At 39.5% G+C, this 20589-nt stretch overlaps 1 protein-coding gene across 1 annotated transcript in view; it reads left to right on the forward strand.

Moving 5' to 3' along the window:
- Nucleotides 1-20589, forward strand: part of OXSR1 (oxidative stress responsive kinase 1) — a 101253-nt gene that overhangs the window by 44346 nt on the left and 36318 nt on the right. Inside the window, exon 5 of the mRNA XM_082663061.1 lies at nt 12861-12916. Within this exon, the coding sequence (XP_082519187.1) occupies nt 12861-12916 (56 nt within the window). The remainder of the gene's footprint in view (nt 1-12860; nt 12917-20589) is intronic.

Below are 20589 nucleotides of genomic sequence, written 5' to 3' on the forward strand. Positions count from 1 at the left end.
GATACCACAGAAGTATAAGGGATCATAAGAGACTACTATGAACAATTATATGCCAACAAATTATACAACCTAGAAGAAATGGATAAATTCCTAGAAACATACAATCTACCAAGACTGAATCATGAAGAAATAGAAAATCTAAATGGACCAATTACTACTAAGGAGATCAATTCAATAATCAAAAACCTCCCAACAAAAATCCAGGACTGATGGCTTCACTGGTGAATTTTACTAAATATTTAAAGAGGAACTTATAATAATCCTTCTCAAACTCTTCCAAAAACTAGAAGAGGAGGAAACATTACAAACTCATTTTGCAAGGCCAGCATTACCCTGATACTAAAGCCAGACAAGGACACTACAAGAAAAGAAAATTACAGGCCAATATCCTTGATAAACATATATGCAGAGATCTTCAACAAAATGTTAGCAAACAAAATTCAACAGTATGTTAAGAGGATCATACAGCATGATTAAGTGGGATTTATTCCAGGGATGCAAGCGTGGTCCAACATCTGCAAATCAATCACTATGATACACAACTTTAACAAAATGAACCATAAAATCATGGTCATCTCAATAAATGCAGAAAAAGCTTTTTGACAAAATTCAACATCCTTTCATAATGAAAACTTTTGACAAACTGGGTATAGAGGGAATAACATAATAAAGGCCATTTATGATAAGTCCACAACAAACATCATACAAAAAAATGATACTGACCTCTATCTTATACCATACAGAGGAATCAACTCAAAATGGATTAAAGACATGAACTTAGGACCTGAAAGTATAAAAACTCCTAGAAGAGGGCTTCCCTGCTGGCTCAGTGGTTGAGAGTCCGCCTGCCGATGCAGGGGACATGGGTTCGTGCCTTGGTCCGGGAAGATCCCACATGCCGCGGAGTGGCTGGGCCCGTGAGCCATGGCCGCTGAGCCTGCGCGCCCGGAGCCTGTGCTCCGCAACGGGAGAGGCCACAACAGTGAGAGGCCTGCGTACCAAAAAAAAAACAAAAAGACTCCTAGAAGAAAACATATCCTTGAAATTGGTCTTGGCAATGATTTTTTGGATTTGACACCAATCGCAAAGGCAACAAAAGCAAAAACTTTAAAAATTAGACCACATCAAACTAAAAAGCTTCTGCACAGCAAAGGAAATCATCAAAAAAGTAAAAAGGCAACCTACTAAATAGGAGTAAATATTCACAAACCACATGTCTGATAAGGGGATAACATCCCCAAAATAGGAGGAACTCATACAACTCAGAGGCAAAAAAATAAAAACAACCCAATTAAAAAAATGGGAAAAGGACCTGAATAGACATTTTTCCAAGGAACACATATAAGTAGCCAACAGATACATGTGAAAAAGGTGATCAACATCACTAACCATTGGGGAAATGCAAATCAAAACGACAATGAAATATCATCTCACACCTGTTAGGATGTCTGTTATCAAAAAAACAAGATATCAGGCAATTCCCTGGTGGTCAAGTGGTTAGGACTCCATGCTTTCACTGCCAAGGGCCAGGGTTCAGTCTCTGGCCAGGGAACTAAAATCGCACAAGCCGTGTGGTGCAGCCAAAAAACAAAACAAAACAAAACAAAAAGACAAGATATCAGATGCTGGCAAGGATATGGAGAAAGGGAACCCTTGTGTACTGATGTTGGGAGTGTAAACTGGTACAGCCACTGTGGAAACAGTATGGAGGTTCCTCAAGAAATTAAAAATAGAATTACAGGGAGACTTCCCTGGCGGTCCAGTGGTTAAGACTCCGCACTTCCAATGCAGGGGGCACAGGTTTGATCCCTGGTCTGGCAGCTAGGATCCCACAAGCTGTGTGGCGCAGCCAAAAAAAAAGAATTACAATAAGATCCAGAAATCGCATTGCTGGGTATATGTCCAAAAGAAATGAAGTCATTATCTCAAAGAGATATCTGTACTCCCGTGTTCAGCATTATTCACAATAGCCAAGATATGGAAACAACCTTAGTGTGTGTCATGGATGAATGGATAAAGAAATTGTGATACACACATACACACACACACACACACACACACACACACACACATACAATGGACTTTATTCATCCATGAAAAGGAGGAAGTCCTGTCATTTGTGACAACATGGATGAACTTGGAGGGCATGTTATGCTAAGTGAATTAAGCCAGACAGAGAAAGACAGATACTGCATGGTATCACTTAATATGTGGGATCTTAAAACACACACACACACACACACACACACACACACACACACACACAGTTAAATTCCTTGAAATAGTAGAAAAGTGGTTGCCAGGGGCTGAGTGGGTGAGGGAAACAGGGAGAGGTTGGTGAAAGTACAAACTTTCAGTTATAAGATGAATAAGGTCTGAGAATTTCATGTATATCATGTTGACTATAGTGGATAACACTGTATCATATTATTGCAGTTTGCTAAGAGAGTAGGATTTAAATGTTCTCAAAAAAAAAAGTAAATATGTGAGGTGATAAATGTGTTAATTAACTCTATGGAGTTAATCCTTTCCCAGTGTATATGTGTACCAAACCATCACATTGTACACTTTAAATATCTTACAGCTTTATTTATATCTTACAAATTTATTTATCTTACAATATATCTTATTTATTTATATCTTACAATTTTATACCTCAGTTAAAAAAAAATCACCTACTTAACCCTAATCCATCAGGAAACAGACAAGCAAAGGCCCAGAAAAGTAACAGATCAAAGATCAGACGACTACCAATTTGTAAAACTGAGGTTTTAAGGAGTAATCAGAATATGGAGGAAAAAAACAAGGTATTCCCTCCCCCTACACACAAACTTTTGATTAGATTACCCTGAGAGTAGAAGCATTTTAAAGAAAATCAACATATAGTAAGTGAAATCACTCATCTATAAAAGCATCTCATTCTAGGAAAAATGAATAATTCTTTCCAGTTGTTTAAGTTTTTCCACCTGCTTAAGTCTTACAAAGGAAACAAACTTTTTTTTAAAATTAATTAATTTTTATTTTTGGCTGTGTTGGGTCTTCCTTGCTGCGCACGGGCTTTCTCTAGTTGTGGTGAGTGGGGGCTACTCTTTGTTGCGGCACGTGGCTTCTCATTGCAGTGGCTTTTTTTTATTTTTCAGTTAATTTATTTTATTTATTTTAGTTTTGGCTGCATTGGGTCTTCTTTGCTGTGCGCGGGCTTTTCTCTGGTTGCAGTGAGCTGGAGCTACTCTTTGTTGCGGTGCACGGGCTCTAGGCACGCAGGCTTCAGTAGTTCTGGCACAGGGGCTCAGTAGTTGTGGCTTGCAGGCTCTAGGGTGCAGGCTCAGTAGCTCAGTAGTTGTGGTGCATGGGCTTAGTTGCTCTGCGGCATGTGGGATCTTCCCAGACCAGGGCTCAAACCCGTGTCCCCTGCATTGGCAGGCGGATTCTTAACCGCTGTGCCACCAGGGAGTGGTAGCTTCTCTTGTTGTGGAGCATGGGCTCCAGATGTGCAGGCTTCAGTAGTTGTGGCACGCGGGCTCAGTAGTTGTGGCTCGCGGGCTCTAGAGCACAGGCTCAGTAGTTGTGAGGGCTCAAACCCGTGTCTCCTGCATTAGCAGGTGGATTCTTCACCACTGCGCCACCAGGGAAACCCCAAACTTTCTTTTTATGAGGATAAAAGAGAGTAATTGATTCTAAGGAATAACATGTAAACTAGAAATCTTGGAAACACTGAAAGTATATTCTTAAGACAATAGTATTTTTCATCTAAAATTGTACCTAATCAGTTGTTTTGTACCTAGTTAAAATAATGTGTTAACAAATGACTGAAAAGGGAACATGACCAAAGAGTAAATGTTTAGGAATTTATTTCCCACACTGTCAAGGGAAAAGGTGCCCTGAAAAACAGGATTCCTGTCCTCTGAATGGTGATAACCCTGTGTATACATACCTTGATACTAGCAATGAACATAATTCAGTTAATACCTCAGTTCTGATTCCATGTTCATCAAGTAATCTTCTAGAAAGACATATGCTATAGACTGCTAATTGGCCCCTAATATGTCTCCCCTTGTTTTAGAATTAAAAGAAAAAAACATTTTTTACTGGGCACATGAACATCCAGAGGAAAGGCAGCATTTCATAGCCTCCCATGCAGGCCAGATTTGACTGTGTGATTTAGTTTCTAGCCACTGTGATGAAAACAATAGTGTTCCCTTAACAGGTTTTATCAGTCGCAGCACCACTGGCTTTTGGGCTGGGCAATTCTTTGTTTCAGGGGCTATCCTGTGCGTTATAGAACGGATCTAGCAGCATATCCGGCTTCTACCTATTACACGCCAGTAGCACACACATACACACCGCCCCCAGTGCCCATTGAGACAACCTAAAATATCTCTAGACATTGCCAAATACGCTGAGAACCACTGCTCACAGAAAGTGGCATAACCTCTTTATGCCCTTTCCTTCCTTCCATTGAAATGTGGATGTGGTAGTAAGGCATCTTGGACTGTGCAGCAAGAACTTAGAGATGGTAGAGCAATAAAATATGAGGAACCTGAATCACCAACTCTGTGGAGTTACCATGCTGAACTGATGTCACTCATGCCCAGACTGTCGTGTAAGAGGAAAAAAAAATTATTTTACCACCATATAGATCATCAGTGATTGACAGACTCTGGCCCACAGGATGAATGCAGCCTGATGCCTGTTTTTTGTTTGTTTTTTTGTTTGGGTTTCTTTTTTAAAACACAGCCATGCACATTTTAGCACTACAGAGAAAAAGTAGTGGTGACAGATATCATCTGCCCCACAAACCCTATTTACTATCTGGCCCTTTAAGAAAATGTTGACCCCTGGTGTAGATAATAATGACAGCTAGCATTCACTGCAACTTGTGTGCTAAATACTTTTTTCTTTTTTTAAGTATTTATTATTTGGCTGCACTGGGCCTTAGTTGCGGCATGTGAACTCTTAGTTGCAGCATATGGAGTCTAGTTCCCTGACCAGAGATCGAACCCGGGCCCCCTGCATTGAGAGCATGGAGTCTTAGACACTGGACTGCCAGGGAAGTCCCTAAATACTTTTCTAAGTGTATTTTCTACCTTAACCTGATTTAATCTTCACAATTATTTTATGAGTTGGTACTATTTTTTTTTTAGTTAATTAATTAATTTTTGGCTGCATTGGGTCTTCATTGCTACGCATGGGCTTTTTCTCTAGTTGCGGTGAGCAAGGCCTACTCTTTGCTGCCGTGCGCCTGCTTCTTACTGTGGTGGCTCCTCTTTGTGTGGACCACAGGTTCTAGGCACGTGGGCTTCAGTAGTTGTGGCACACAGGCTCAGTAGTTGTGGCTCATGGGCTCTAGAGCACAGGCTCAGTAGCTGTGGCACACGGGCTTAGTTGCTTCGCGGCACGTGGGATCCTCCTGGACCAGAGCTCAAACCCATGTCCCCTGCATTGGCAGGTGGATTCTTAACCACTGCGCCACCAGGGAAGCCCCTGGTACTATCATTATTCCTACTTTACAGATGACGAAACCAAGGCAAAGAGAGTTAAGTAACTTGCCAAAGGTCACCCAGCTAGTGACAGAGCTGGGATCTGAATGTAGCAGTCTACTTCCAAAGTCTTCTAGGAAATATTGTGCTAATCAGTGATGCTGGGCATACATATCATGCTGGGTTTAAATATCAATTATAGTTTTTAGTTACTAACTCAATAGAATTTAGATCTGCCACTGAATTATTCTTCTTTAAATATGCAATTGTTGTCTTATTTAATATATCATATCTCTATTTTTAAAAGTCAAAGTCCTCCCTTCAGAACATGGATAGAAGTATATTCTTTTCCCTAAACCTTTACATACTCAGACTTATATAGTCAATGGTAAAAGTAACCCAAAATACACACTGAAATACACGTTAAGTCCACTGTTTTTTTTTCTTTTTCTTTTTTGCGGTACGCGGGCCTCTCACTGTTGTGGCCTCTCCCATGGCGGAGCACAGGCTCCGGACGCGCAGGCTCAGCGGCCATGGCTCACGGGCCTAGCCGCTCTGCGGCATGTGGGATCTTCCCGGACCGGGGCACGAACCCGTGTCCCCTGCATTGGCAGGCGGACTCTCAACCACTGCGCCACCAGGGAAGCCCCACTGTCTTTTTTAGAAAGCAATCAAATTGACTTACATCAAGTTCAGGCACAAATTCAATCTGTGCTCAATTGTGTATGACTGTAACATCTACTTTGTTAAATCTGTCAGCTCTCATTTAGCTAAATGAGTAAAAGGGACAAAAAAATATTGAAAGAAATAGTGACCTAAAACTTCCAAATTTGAGGAAAAACATTAATCTACAAATTTAAGAAGCTTAACGAACCACAGTTAAGATAAATAACAGGGCTTCCCTGGTGGCGCAGTGGTTGAGAGTCCGCCTGCCGATGCAGGGCACACGGGTTCGTGCCCAGGTCCGGGAAGATCCCACATGCCGCGGAGTGGCTGGGCCCGTGAACCATGGCCGCTGAGCCTGCGCGTCCGGAGCCTGTGCTCCGCAACAGGAGAGGCCACAACAGAGAGAGGCCCGTGTACCGCAAAAAAAAAAAAAAAAAAAAAAAAAAAAAGATAAATAACAAAGAGATCTATACCTAGACACATCATAGTCACACTATTGAAACCTAAACACAAAGAATATCTTGAAGGCAGCAAGAGAAAAACAACTTATCATGTAGGGGGAGTGCTGTAGACTGAATGTTTGTGTCCCCTCAGAATTCATATGTTGAAACCTAATCCTCAATGTGGTGGTATTTGTAGGTGGAGCCTTTGGGAGGTACATAGGTCATGAGGGTAGAGCCCACATGAATGGTATTAGTGTCCTTATAAAAGAGACCCCAGAGGGCTTCCCTGATGGCGCAGTGGTTGAGAGTCCGCCTGCCGATGCAGGGGACACGGGTTCGTGCCCCGGTATGGGAAGATCCCACATGCCACGGAGCGGCTTGGCCCGTGAACCATGGCTGCTGACCCTGCGCATCCGGAGCCTGTGCTCCGCAACGGGAGAGGCCACAACAGTGAGAGGCCCGCGTACTGCAAAAAAAAAAAAAAAAAAAAAAAAAAAAAAAAAAAAGAGACCCCAGAGAACTCCCTTGCCCCTTCTGCCTTGTGAAGATACAGTGAAAAGGTGGTCACTCATGAACAGGGAAGCAGCTCCTCACCAGGCACCAAATCTGCCCCTGCTTTGATCTTGGACTTTCCAGCCTCCAGAACTGTGAGAAATAAATGTTGGTTGTTTAAGTTGCCCAGTCTGGTATTTTTGTTATAGCAGCCTGAACAGACTAAGACAGAGCATCAGTATGATTAGGAGGAGTTGACTTCACATCAGAACAGTGGAGGCCAGAAGTAGCTGAAGTTAGCCCTACAACACTAATGACCCCTTTGAACTATAGTCCTCTGCGATTGAAAGATATTTTATAGGTACATACAGGTTCAGGATTGTTATCTTCTTGGTAAATTATTCCCTTTTTTTTGTTGTTGTTATATAATAATGCTTTTTATTCCTAGTAATGCTTTTGTATTAAAGACAGTTAGGTCTTATTTTAATATGGCTTTACTGGCTTGCCTTTGGCAAGTATACGTTTCATTGTGGCTCAGTCTTCCCAGGGTCCTAGGTTTATGAGCGGTCTCAGTTCTCTTTCTCAACCTTAAGCTAGCCCAATGCCAGGTATTCTGTTTATGGGTGGATTTTAAAGCCTGAGCTCCCTAGCTATTTGGCGGAGTATCTCTGTTCTGTCTCCCAAGGCTTACTGCTCTGCTCTTAAGTGTCCTTTTCATTTCTGAAGATTTCCTTTTCTTTATTTCATGTTCATTTATGTGGCAGTTTCCCCCCCTAATTAATCCAGCATTTCTTTGTGTTTGGAGAAGGGGAATGGTGTATCTTGGGGCCAAGGCCTGGGTAGTAAGTGATGAAAGTCTCTGCCATGTTGCTGGAATGGAAATTCTCTTACACATAAAATCAGAGAACCTTAATGTTGCCTTCATATTGGAATCACCTGGGAAACTTTAATAAGTACCAGTTCCTGGATCCACTGCCAGAAATTCATTTACCTGGTCTATGATGAGGCCTTGGCATTGGGACTTCTGAAAGTTCCCCAAGAGATCCTAATATGCAGCCAAGGCTAAGAACCCTACTTACACTTTAGCCAAGATGCACTGAGATTTCAACAGGAGAAACGTTGGGATAAAGTTGTTTTACTGGGAAACAGAGATGGATGTTTTTAGTAGGTTTTGTTACTTCTCATATCTTTAGAGTCCAATTGTTATTTCAGGTAGATTTGTGTCAGTCTGGTGGATTAGGTCAAATAATTTTATTGTTTCTACTGTGTTTTCTCCTTGACTCCCCAGGCTTTAGAGGTTTTGACTAGGGTGAACAAGTATCTAAATTAGACTTACACTTTTCTCTCTGTATCTACATACCCAAATATTTTTCCCATTTAAAGAGGTTAGCTTTAACAGAAATGGTAGATATTTAGTCAGTTTAAGATGCCTAAATGTAGTGTATTTTCCAGCTTTTGTCTTGATTCATTTCTTCTCTTGGCCTTTTTCATGTTTTCCATAAACTGTGCCTATTGATGAGTCATAAAAATGTAATGGGGGGCTTCCCTGGGTGCGCAGTGGTTAAGAATCCACCTGCCAATGCAGGGACCTGGGTTCGAGCCCTGGTGGCACAGTGGTTAAGAATCCGCCTGCCAATGCAAGGACACGGGTTTGATCCCTGGTGGCACAGTGGTTAAGAATCCACCTGCCAATGCAGGGACACGGGTTCGATCTGTGCACCACAACTACTGAGCCTGCGCTCTAGAGCCCACGAGCCACAACTACTGAGCCCATGTGCCACAACTACTGAAGCCTGTGCGCCTAGAGCCTGTGCTCTGCAACAAGAGAAGCCACCGCAATGAGAAGCCCGCTCGCCGCAACTAGAGAAAGCCCGCGCACAGCAATGAAGACCCAATACAGGCAAAAATAAAATAACTAAAAGTAAATAAATTTTTTAAAAAATGTGATGGGGAGAAACTTGTGTTCTGTACTAATGAAAAAGTCAAGTATGTCTATGATATTCCTTTTAATTTTAAAAGGAATCTGTAACTTTGGTGCAATAGTGACTTGTGAGAAATGGCATCAAGCTGTGAAAACAACACTCACTGTTCTTGCTATTTAAGAGTGGTTGGAGGATTTAGCTGTTGGGGCTGTTGGGTTGCTTGATATCCTTTGAGGCAGGTAACAAAGGTTCTTCAGTTAAGGACTATTACATTGATTTCCAGAGATTTAGTTACAGATCTTTTCCTTGAAAGGTCATTTGCCCTGTTGTGTGTGAGGACAGACTGTGGTGTGTTTAATTGTCCAGTGAGCCATTTAGCTTCATGATCTTCCTCTGCTTTTACTCTTGGAAACTGTTCTATATTTTGCACTTTTGGTTTGAAAAGGGAAACATGAATTGATTATCTGGAGAAATGATCAGGAAAAGTAGTCACCCGAAGTGTAGGTTCTACTGAAAATGGATTACTGTTTCTTCACTTAAGACAAAAGCTTAGAAAACATTATTTGAGTGGGTAATGCAAATATAGGCTTAGAAATTCAAATGGTACAAATGGTATATGATAAAAAAAAAGTCTCCACCATATCAAGTGTGCTAAAACATGATGATAACTATGTACCCTTGATATGATGTGATGAAAATGGCACTTGACTTCTGTGGTTTTCCTTCCCAAAACTCATAACAACAGTTTAATCATGAGGAAAACATCATACAAATTCCAATAGAGGGGCATTCTACAAAATGCTAGACCGTTATTCCTCAAAACTGTCAAGGTCATTAAAAACAAGGTAAGTCAAAGATTAACTGTCACAGACAAGAGAAGCCCCTAAGAAGACATGACAACTAAATGGAACATGGTATCCTGGGAAAGAAAAAGGACATTAGGTTAAAACTAAAATATTTGAATAAATTGTAGACCTTAGTTAATAGTAATGCATCAATACTAGTTCATTACTGTGGCAACAGAACCATTTAATGTGTCATGTTAATAATAGGGGAAACTGCGTGACAGGTGTATGGGAACTCCTCTGCACTATCTTCTCAATTTTTATGTAAATCTAAAACTGTTCTAAAAATAATAAAGCATTTTAGGGACTTCCCTGGTGGCGCAGTGGTTAAGAATCATCCTGCCAAGGCAGGGGACACGGGTTCGAGCTCTGGTCCAGGAGGATCCCACATGCCGCAGAGCAACTAAGCCTGTGCACCACAACTGCTGAGCATGAGCTCTAGAGCCTGCGAGCCACAACTACTTAGCCTGCGTGCCACAACTACTGAAGCCCGCGAACCTAGAGCCTGTGCTCTGCAACAAGAGAAGCCACCACAATGAGAAGCCCGCGCACCGCGACGAAGAGTAGCGCCCGCTTGCTGTAACTAGAGAAAGCCTGCTCACAGCAACAAAGACCCAAGGCAGTCATAAATAAATAAACAAATAAACAAACAATAAATAAATATAATAAAGCATTTAAAAAAAGAAAAAATCTCCTTCCTTCACTGAACCTCTAGTACCCTGGTCTAAAGGGAACCACTTCTTGCCATTTTCTTGTGATTCCTTTGAGAGAGATTTTTATGGCAATATAAACATACTGTATACATCTCCCTCCTGCTTAAAAAAAAAAAGACAAATGGCAACATGATGTATGTAGTATTGTTATTTCACTTAATATATTTGGAGATTGTTCTGTATTAACATATATTCATTAGTATTCATAGTATTTCATTATATAGATATACCATCGTTTAACTGCTCTCCTATTTAGATGGATAGGAGGTGGGAGTTGGGAGGTGGGGTGGCAGGAGGGAACAATTTTATTTTTGTATTTAAGTTGGATTGATTGATTTACTACTCCACATCTCTTCAGAAACAATCAATTTTTATTTTAGTGTTTAGTTGGATGGATGGATTGATTTAATGATTCACTTATCTCCCTAAGAAGATTTAAGGCAGGTTGTCTTCTATTTAGTTATTTAAATCTATTTGATGAGTATCTGGGAGATGCCCCCTATGCACTAATTATAATACTAAGTAAGTGCAGATGATATAGAAATGTACTAAGATATGACTCATGGTGAAATGAGAAAGATTATATTTTTATGATCTGTACTAACATTACAGCCTGCTGCAGAAACACAGAGGAGGAAGTGACTAAACTATATATTGTTTTTCCCGTTAAATTTTAGATATCATTCCAGATGAGCCCAGAAAAAGGAGTTGAAGGTTCATGGTTGCCTTAGTTGAATGGTCTTGTCACCAAGGGAAGGAAATATCCTCAGTTCTCTCCTGTTCATGGTGTAGACTTTAGGTTTGTAGGGCAAAGCGAGCCAACCTCCATTCTAAGTCAGCCTCTGGGAAAGGTCCTATAAATTGCTTGGATTTATAAGCAGAAAAAAAAACTCAGTAACATGATTTCTGAATGATTCAGTATACATTCAGGAAAGGTATTGTATACTCTTGGTATGGTGACGTTGCTACACACAGTTGTGAAACTGTTGTTCATTGTTTACCAAGGAATGGTTATAGCTAAGGATAGGGGAAAGAAGACAGGGACAAGGAAGAGATGAAGTGTCCTTTCACTGGTTCTTTTTCCTGACAAACAGGGTCTTCTTCCATGAGCTAGCCTCACTTTCTTGTCTAGCTTCAAGGCCTGGCTCTCTTTTATTTAATTATATTTATTTTTAATTATGAAACAAATAAGTGAGTCCATTCCCACAAGACTCTGATCCCACTCCTCTCCACTAAAGGAAATAAATTCATTGCTCTCTGTGTATGGAAAGGGGTGTGTGTGTTTGTGTGTGTGTAACATTAATGGTGGCATACAAAATGTACTGTCCTGTTTGATTTGTTCACTTAGCAGTATGTATTATGTATTAGAGGGCATGACATGTTGATTGACCTTAATCCATTTCATGGATGTAACAGAATTAATTTAATCTTTTTGCTGTTGTTGGCTTTCTAGGTTGCTACCATTTTTGGTTTGTTATTACAAACAATTCTGTAGACAACCCCCTTGTATATTCTGTGAACATTGTGAGAGTTTCTCTAGGTTATCAAAGAAGTGGATTACTCATAGGAATTAGGGATTGTAAATTTTGCTAGATATTACTGACACATTATTGCATGAGAAAAACAAGTTGTAGATTTGAAGGGATAGTACGATATCATTTATGTTGGAAGAAAAGTCCAGATATGTCACAGGAACATATTCTGTTAACTAGACTGATAATGGTTGAAAACTTTGGAGAGAATACTAGACTTGAGAACAGTGGTCAAAAGGAACTTTGGCCTTTTCAGTGATGTTTAGGTTTTTATAGCAGGAATGTGTTCATGTATTACTTGAGCTGTTATATATAGTTACTAATAAGAATATAGAGATGTTTGAATAATTTCCATCATGTATTTATGCTGCAGGCATAGCATAGTCCCTGTTTTCAACCACATACCATTTAAAATTTTTGATCATATATTAGGGTGTAGAAAAAAATCATTGTATTTTAAAAAGTAGATAAGGTGATAGTAAGTGAGGGTCACATTCTTTGGCCACTATTATCTCAATTGAGTATTTAATAACCTCAGATGTTCCAAATTTAATAGTAAAAAGCTATATGTTATTGTTTACAATGTTTGGATTCTAGTACAAGTGACTACAATTTTTTAAATTCTACCGTTGGCCTTAATACCCTTTAATGCAAAATAGAACATTTAAATATTGACAGTGTTGTGGTGAATATAGTGAACTGCTTAAATTATGTGACTCCAAAGAATAGGTGTTTTTTAATAAGTGATTTTTTTTTTTTTCTTAAAGAGATGTGAAAGCTGGCAATATTCTTCTTGGAGAAGATGGCTCAGTACAGATTGCAGGTAATGATTAATATTTCTTTTTATTTTGGTTTAATGGTTGATAGAACCACATTACTTAATCTGTTATGTTTTCTTAGTTTTCTCTTCTATCCCCTGGACCCTCTCTGGTCAAACATACTATGTTGACACATCCCTACTGACTCAAGATATCTTCCACTACTCATCCTTCATTTTCAGTCTTAGGCATTTTCTGACCATTACTCATTACCTTACAATTATCTACTCCTTATCCCCATTAAAGTCGTCATCTGTGGGTTTTCATAGCATTCTTTACTTTCTTTTAAAGGAGAAGTAGTCAAGAAACCTCATTGCGTTTAAGAATAAATCTGCTACAGAGAGGTGATACAGAACTGCTTCTGTCCTGGGAGAAATGGGGTATTTGCCAATTAGGAAGAGGCATCTGAGAGGTGGAAGTGTACTTTTGTCAGATTCAGAGCTAAAGAGATAAGAATTGGAGTCCAAGGCCTGCCAGTGTTGCTATCCTGGTGAAATGCCCCCTCCACCAGGGTGAAACTCCAGAATAGCTGAACTGCAGGATTGTAGATCAAGCAGATCATCTGAGAAAAAACCTCAGCTTGGTCCCACACTGCTGGAACAGTCAGGTGTTTGGCAGGAGGAAAATAACCACCCAAACTTTGAATTATTTCTTCAGCTTTAGAAGATAACTGAGGCACACATCTTCATGTCCTCAGGTAAGGGAATATTTTAACAAAGTCACATCATGTTCTAACGTAAAGAAAAAGATTGATAAATTTGGCACCTGTAAAATTAGCAACTACTGTTCATCGGAAGAAGAACAGTTTGTCACCATTAATAAGTAAAAAAGCAAAACCACAGAGAAGATATTTGCAGCATGAATAACTTGACAAGGGGCTCAAATTTAGAACATACAAAGAACTCATTAAGGAAAAATCAGATAATCTCAAATGACATCAAAACATAAATATAATAAAAGGTGGTCAGCCTCACTAGCTAGCAATTAAATGCAAAGTAAAATAGCATTGGGGATACCACATTATACTGACTGACCTAGCAAACACATCTGACAGTACTAGTTATCAGTGTGGATGTAAAGCAAGGGAGAATCTCACCCTCTGATGGTGGGAATAGAAACAGTACCAACACTTTATTAAGTTGAAGATATGCATACCCAGAGACTTTAGCTTCTAAGTGTATGGCATAGAGAAACTCATACTTCAGTGTACCATAGTGCTTATAAGCATTGAAAGTTTGAAACAGTCCCAGGTCTTTTGTAAGTAGAATGGATAAGTAAATTGTGGTTAATTTATACTTTGGAATACTATATAGTGATGAAAATGAATAGAACTACAACTGTATACAAAAGCATTAAATAAATTATAAAAATATAGAGTGAACAAAGCTAGTCAGAATATATAGCTTGTGATTCCATTTATATAAGTTCAAAACCAGGCACAATTATACTGTATTGTTTAGAGAAGTAAAATCAAGTGGTAAGAGACTAAAGAAGAGAGAATTCTGGGAAGATGGCAGAGTAGGAAGCACCAAGAATCTTCTCCCCACCTAAACAACAATTGAATTGGCAGAATTTGTCTAATGTTGGAATTCTGCATTCCACTGATTGCTTGAAAATTCTAGGGCAAGACTTGGAAGGTAAATTATAGTTAATTTCAGAGCTGCTCATTCCGCACCTATCAGCCACCTGGCAGGCAGCTATGCACATGTGTTTGGAGCAGCTTGCAGGAACCATGGTGGCAGAAAAGATCCTGTCCTCCAGATATCCAAGATATACTCTGGATACTGATTGCTTCTGATCACAGAGGTACAAAGAGACAGGCAGCCATTGTTGTTGCAGCTCCTCCCTTCCAAGTGATTTCCAAGGGACTTTTAACAGGCCATGGCCTTTTTTCCTTCCCTTCTCTTCTTGCCCTTTTTGGGGCCAGACTTTAAAGACTAGGACATCAAAAAACAACTACAGGGGGAAAAAAAACAAAACAAAACTGTAGAGACTTTCCTGGCAGTCCAGTCGTTAGGACTCTGCGCTTTCACTGCTGAGGGCCTGGGTTTGATTCCCTGGTCGCGGAACTAAGGTGCCACAAGCCACGTGGCATGTCCAAAAAAAAAAAACAAAAACAAAAAACAAAACTACATTTATAGGGAAAATTGGAAAGTGAATGTTCATTCCCAGGAAAAGATGCAGAAAAGATCTGAGAAGATCTTAACTTTACATTTCAGGCTGATGCTTAGCACAGATACAGCCTACCACAACCCCCAAAAAACAAAAAAAAATAACAAAAAACAGCAAACCCTAGGAAAGGGGGAGAATCTGATTTCCAGCATTACCACCTTATTAGATTCAAATGTCCTGTCTTCAACAGCAACAAAAAAATCACAGAGCACTCAGTGAAACAGGAAAGTATGGCCTATTCAAAGGAAATAAATAAACGAACAGAAACTATCACTGGAAAAGACCTGATGGCACATCTACTAGACAAAGACTTTAAAACAGCTATCTTAAAATGTTCAGAGAATTTAAAGAAGATATGGAAAAACTCAAAACAATGATGTGTGAATAAAATCTAAATATCAATAAGGAGAGAAAACCTCAAAAGAAACCAAAAAGAAATTCTGAAGCTACAATAACTTGTATTGTGAAATGAAAAACTCACTAGAAGGATTTAAATGCAGAGTTGAGCTGGCAGAAGAAATAATTGGTGAACTTGAAGATAGAAAAATGGAAATTATCAAGTCTAAGGAACAGAAAGGAAAATGATTGAAGAAAAGTGCATAGAGCCTGAGGGACCTGTTTGGATACCATTAAGCAGACCAACATACACACTGTGGGAGGCCTAGAAGAAGAAAGGGGCAGAGAGAATATTTGAAGAAATAATGGCTGGAGGGCTTCCCTGGTGGCACAGTGGTTGAGAGTCCGCCTGCCGATGCAGGGGACACGGGTTCGTGCCCCGGTCCGGGAAGATCCCACATGCCACGGAGCAGCTGGGCCCATGAGCCATGGCCGCTGAGCCTGCGCGTCCGGAGCCTGTGCTGCGCAACGGGAGAGGCCACAACAGTGAGAGGCCCGTGTACCACACAAAAAAAAATAATAATGGCTGGAAACATCTCAAATTTGTTGAAAGATAAACATCTAAGAAGCTCAGTGATCTCCAACTAAGGTGAACTCTGAGAGACTCAGAGACTCACATTATAATCAAACTTATAAAAGGCAAAGACAAAGAATTTTGAAAACAGCAAGAGAAAAGTGACTCATCACATACAAGGGTCCTAAATAAGGTTGTCAGCAGATTTCTCATCAGAAACTTTGGAGGCCAGAAGGCAGAGAGACAATATATTCAACGTGCTGAAAGAAAAAGTGTCAACCAAGAATCATATATCCAGTAAAACTGTTTTTCAAAAATGAGGGAGAAATTAAGACATTTCCAGATAAACAAAAGCTGAGGGAATAGACCTGCCCTGTAACAAATGCTCAAGGGAGTCTTGCAAGGTAAAATCAGAGGACCCTAGACAGTAACTGCAAGCAGTATGAAGAAATAAAGATCTCAGTAAAGGTAAATACATGGGGATGTATAAAAGCTACTATTATTGTAACAATGGTTTGTAACTGCACTTTTTGTTTTCTACATAATTTAAGAGACTGATACGTTAGTAAAAACAGTTATTGGTCTAAAACTTGGTATTATTTGGTATTGGTTTGTAACTCCAAGTCTTCTTTTCTACGTAATTTAAGAGACTAATGCATTTAAAAGAATGATTAGTTCATGTTTTTGAGCACACAGTTTATTAAGATGTAATTTTGTGATGACAACGACAACCAAAAGAGGTGAGAATAGTGCTGTAAAGGAGAAGAGTTTTTGTATGTTATTGAAGTTAAGCTGATGTAAATTCAAATTAGATTGTTACAACTTTACCATGGTAAATGTAATCCCTATGGTAACCATAAAGAGAATAGCTATAGAATATAAACAAAAGAAAATGAGAAAAAAAATTAAGCATTTTACAACAAAAAATTAAGCACAAAATAAGGAATATAGGAAATGAGGGACCAAAAAGCTATAAGTCATATGAAAAAAATAACACAATGACAGAAGTAAGTCCCTCCTTATCAATAATTGCTTTAAATGTAAATGAATTAACTGTCCAATTAAAGACAGAGATTGACAGGATGGATAAAAACATGATCCAGTTATATGCTATCTATAAGCAAGTCACTTTAGATCCAAAGACACAAATAGATTGAAAGTGAAAGGATGGAAAAATATATTCTATGCAAATAGTAACTAACTAAAAGAGAGCAGAGGTGGCTACTCTAATATCAGACAAAATAGACTTTAAATCAAAAAAGGTTACCAGGATGGGGGGGGGTGAATTGGAAGATTGCAATTGACATATATACACTGGTATGTGTAAAATAGATAACTAATGAGAACCTACTGTATAGCACAGGGAACTCTACTTGGTGCTCTATGGTGACCTAAATGGGAAGGAAATCCAAAAAAGAGGGGATATATGTATATGTATGGCTGATTCACTTTGCTGTACAGCAGAAACTGACACAGCAGTGTAAAGCAACTATACTCCAATTTAAAAAAAAAAGGTTACAAGAGACAAAGAAGTACATTACATATTATTTTTAACTTTTTATTTTATATTGGAGTATAGCCAGTTAACAATGTTGTGATAGTTTCAGGTACACAGCAAAGTGACTCAGCCATACATATACATGTATCCAGTCTCCCCTAAGTTCCCCTTCCATCCAGGCTGCCACGTAACATTGAGCAGAGTTCCCTGTGCTATACAGTAGGTCCTTGTTGGTTATCCATTTTAAATATAGCAGTGTGTACATGTCCATCCCAAACTCCCTAACTCTCCCTTTCCCCCTGGTAACCATAAGTTCATTCTCTAAGTCTGTGAGTCTGTTTCTGTTTTGTAAGTAAGTTCATTTGGGTCATTTCTTTTTAGATTCCGCATATAAGGGATATCATACAATATTTCTCTTTCTCTGTCTGATTTAAGGAAGTACATTACATATTAATAAAAGGTTAAATACAACAAGTAGATAGGACACTTATAAATATCCATGCACCTATTAACATAACAGCAAAATATATGGAGCAAAAAATGACAGAAGTGAAGGGTACTGTAGATACCTCTACAATACTGAAGGAAACAGTAGAGAGCTCTATAATAATAGTTGGGGACTTCAGTACTCCACTCTTAATAATGGGTAGAACAGACAGAAGATAAGGAAATAGAGGACTTAAAAAACACATTGACCTGCTAGATCTAACAGACATATACGGAACACTCTACCCAACAGGAACAGCATACACATTCTTCTCAAGTGCCCAAGGGACATTTTCCAGGATAGACCATATGATATGTTAGGCCACAGATTAAGTGATATCATCTGACCACAATGAGGTAAAGCTAGAAACCAACAACAGAGGACAGGAAAATTCACAAATTTATGGAAACTAAACACATTTTCACAACCAGTGGATGAAGGAAGACATCACAAGGGAAACTAGAAAATACTTAGAAATGAATGAAAACAAAATCACAACCATACCAAAACTCAGGGGACACAGTGAAAGCATTGCTAAGGGGCAGATTTATAGCTTTAGATGCTTTCTTTAACAAGAAAGATAGCACATCAACAACCTAACTTTACAGCTTAAGGAACTAGAAAAAGAAGAAACTGAACCCAAAGCTAGCAGAAGGAAGGAAATAATAAAATTTAGAGTTGAGAAAAGGAAATAGAGAATAGAAAAGCAATAGAGGGAATCAATGAAGCCAGAAGATCACCAAAATTGACAAACCTTTAAGTAGACTAAGAAAAAAAGAAAGAAGACTCAAAGACTAAAATCAGAAACAGGGACTTCCCTAGTGGTCCAATGGTTAAGAATCTGCCTTCCAGTGCAGGGGACGTGGGTTTGATCCCTGGCCAGGAAACTGGGATCCCACATGCCATGGGGCAATTGGACCCACGCGCTGCATCTACTGAGCATGCGGGTCACAACTAGAGAGGCTGCATGCTACAACTACTGAGCCCTCGCGCCACAGTGAGGAGCCCGCGTGCCCTGGCAGAGGATCCCACGTGCCGCAATGAAGATTCCAACGAAGACCCCACGTGCTGCAGCTGAAACCCAATGCAGCCAAAAATAAAATAAATAAATAAATACATTTTAAAAATAAAAGAATCAGAAACAAAAATGGGGACATAACTACCAATTCCACCCAAATAAAAAGGATTATAAGATGGTATTATGAACAGTTGTACTCCAACAAATTGGATAACCTAGATGGACAAATTCCTTGAAACACAAAACCTAACAAGATGAAATCATGAAGAAGTAGAAAATCTGAAATGACCTATAACTAGCACAGAGATTGAATCAGTAATCAAAAATTTTCTGACAGAGAAAAGCCCTGGACTCGATGGTTTCACTGGTGAATTCTATCAAACATTTAAAGGAGAACTCGGGGCTTCCCTGGTGGTTCAGTGCTAAAGAATCCACCTTACAATTCAGGGAATGCGGGTCTGATCCCTCGTCAGGGGACTAAGATCCCACATGCCGCAGGGCAACTGAGCCAGCATGCCACAACTACTGAGCTCACATGCCTCAACAAGACCAAAAGTCAGACAAAGACACTAACAAGAAAAGAATACTACAGACTGGTATCCATTATGAACTTGATGTAGATATTTTCAGCAAAATAACTAGCAAATCAAATTCAGTAGCATATTAAATGGATCATATACCATGCCAAGTAGGATTTCTTTGGAATGCAAGGATGATTCAACATATGAAAATCATTGTTATACATGACGTTAACAGAAAGAAAAAGAAAACCCACCTGATCATCTCAGTGCAGAACAAGCATTTGAGAAAATTTAACACCCTTTCATGATAGAAACATGCAACAAAGTAGGAACAGAAGGAAACTTCCTCAACATACTAAAAGCCATATATGAATAACCTGCAATGAACATCATACTCAGTGATGAAAGGTTTTCCTCTGAGTTCAGGAACACAGGAAGGATGTCTGCTTTTGCCACTTCTATTCAACACAGTAATGGAAGTTCTAGATTGAACAATTAGGCAAGAAAAAAAAAAAGACATTCAAACTAGAAAGAAAGAGGTAAACTTACGTCTGTTTGCAGATTGTATGATCTTATATGTAGAAAACCCTAAACATTACATAAAAAACTACTTGAGAGACTTACCTGGTGGTCTAGTGGTTAAGAATCCTCTTTCCAGTGCAGGGGACACAGACTCGATCCCTAGTCGGGGAACTAAAATCCCACATGCCATGGGGCCACTAAGCCCACACCACAACTACAGAGCCCACGTGCTCTGGAGCCTGCACGCCACAACTAGAGAGCCCACGTGCCACAACTACTGAGCCCACATGCCACAACTAGAGAGAAGCCCGCACACCACAACAAAGATCCCACGTGCCGCAACGAAAGATCCCACGTGCCGCAACTAAGACCCAACGCAGCCAAAAGATAAAATAAATAAATACATATTTAAGAAAAAAACTATTTGAACTAATAAATGAATTTTGTAAAGTAGGATGCAAAGTCAACAGACATAAATCAGTCACAGACTTCCCTGGTGGTCCAGTGGGTGAGACTGCACGCAGTTCCTAATGCCAGGGGCCTGGGTTCA

Source organism: Grampus griseus (genome assembly GCF_964374135.1).
Source record: "Grampus griseus genome assembly, chromosome: 10".
Lineage (NCBI taxonomy): Eukaryota > Metazoa > Chordata > Mammalia > Artiodactyla > Delphinidae > Grampus > Grampus griseus.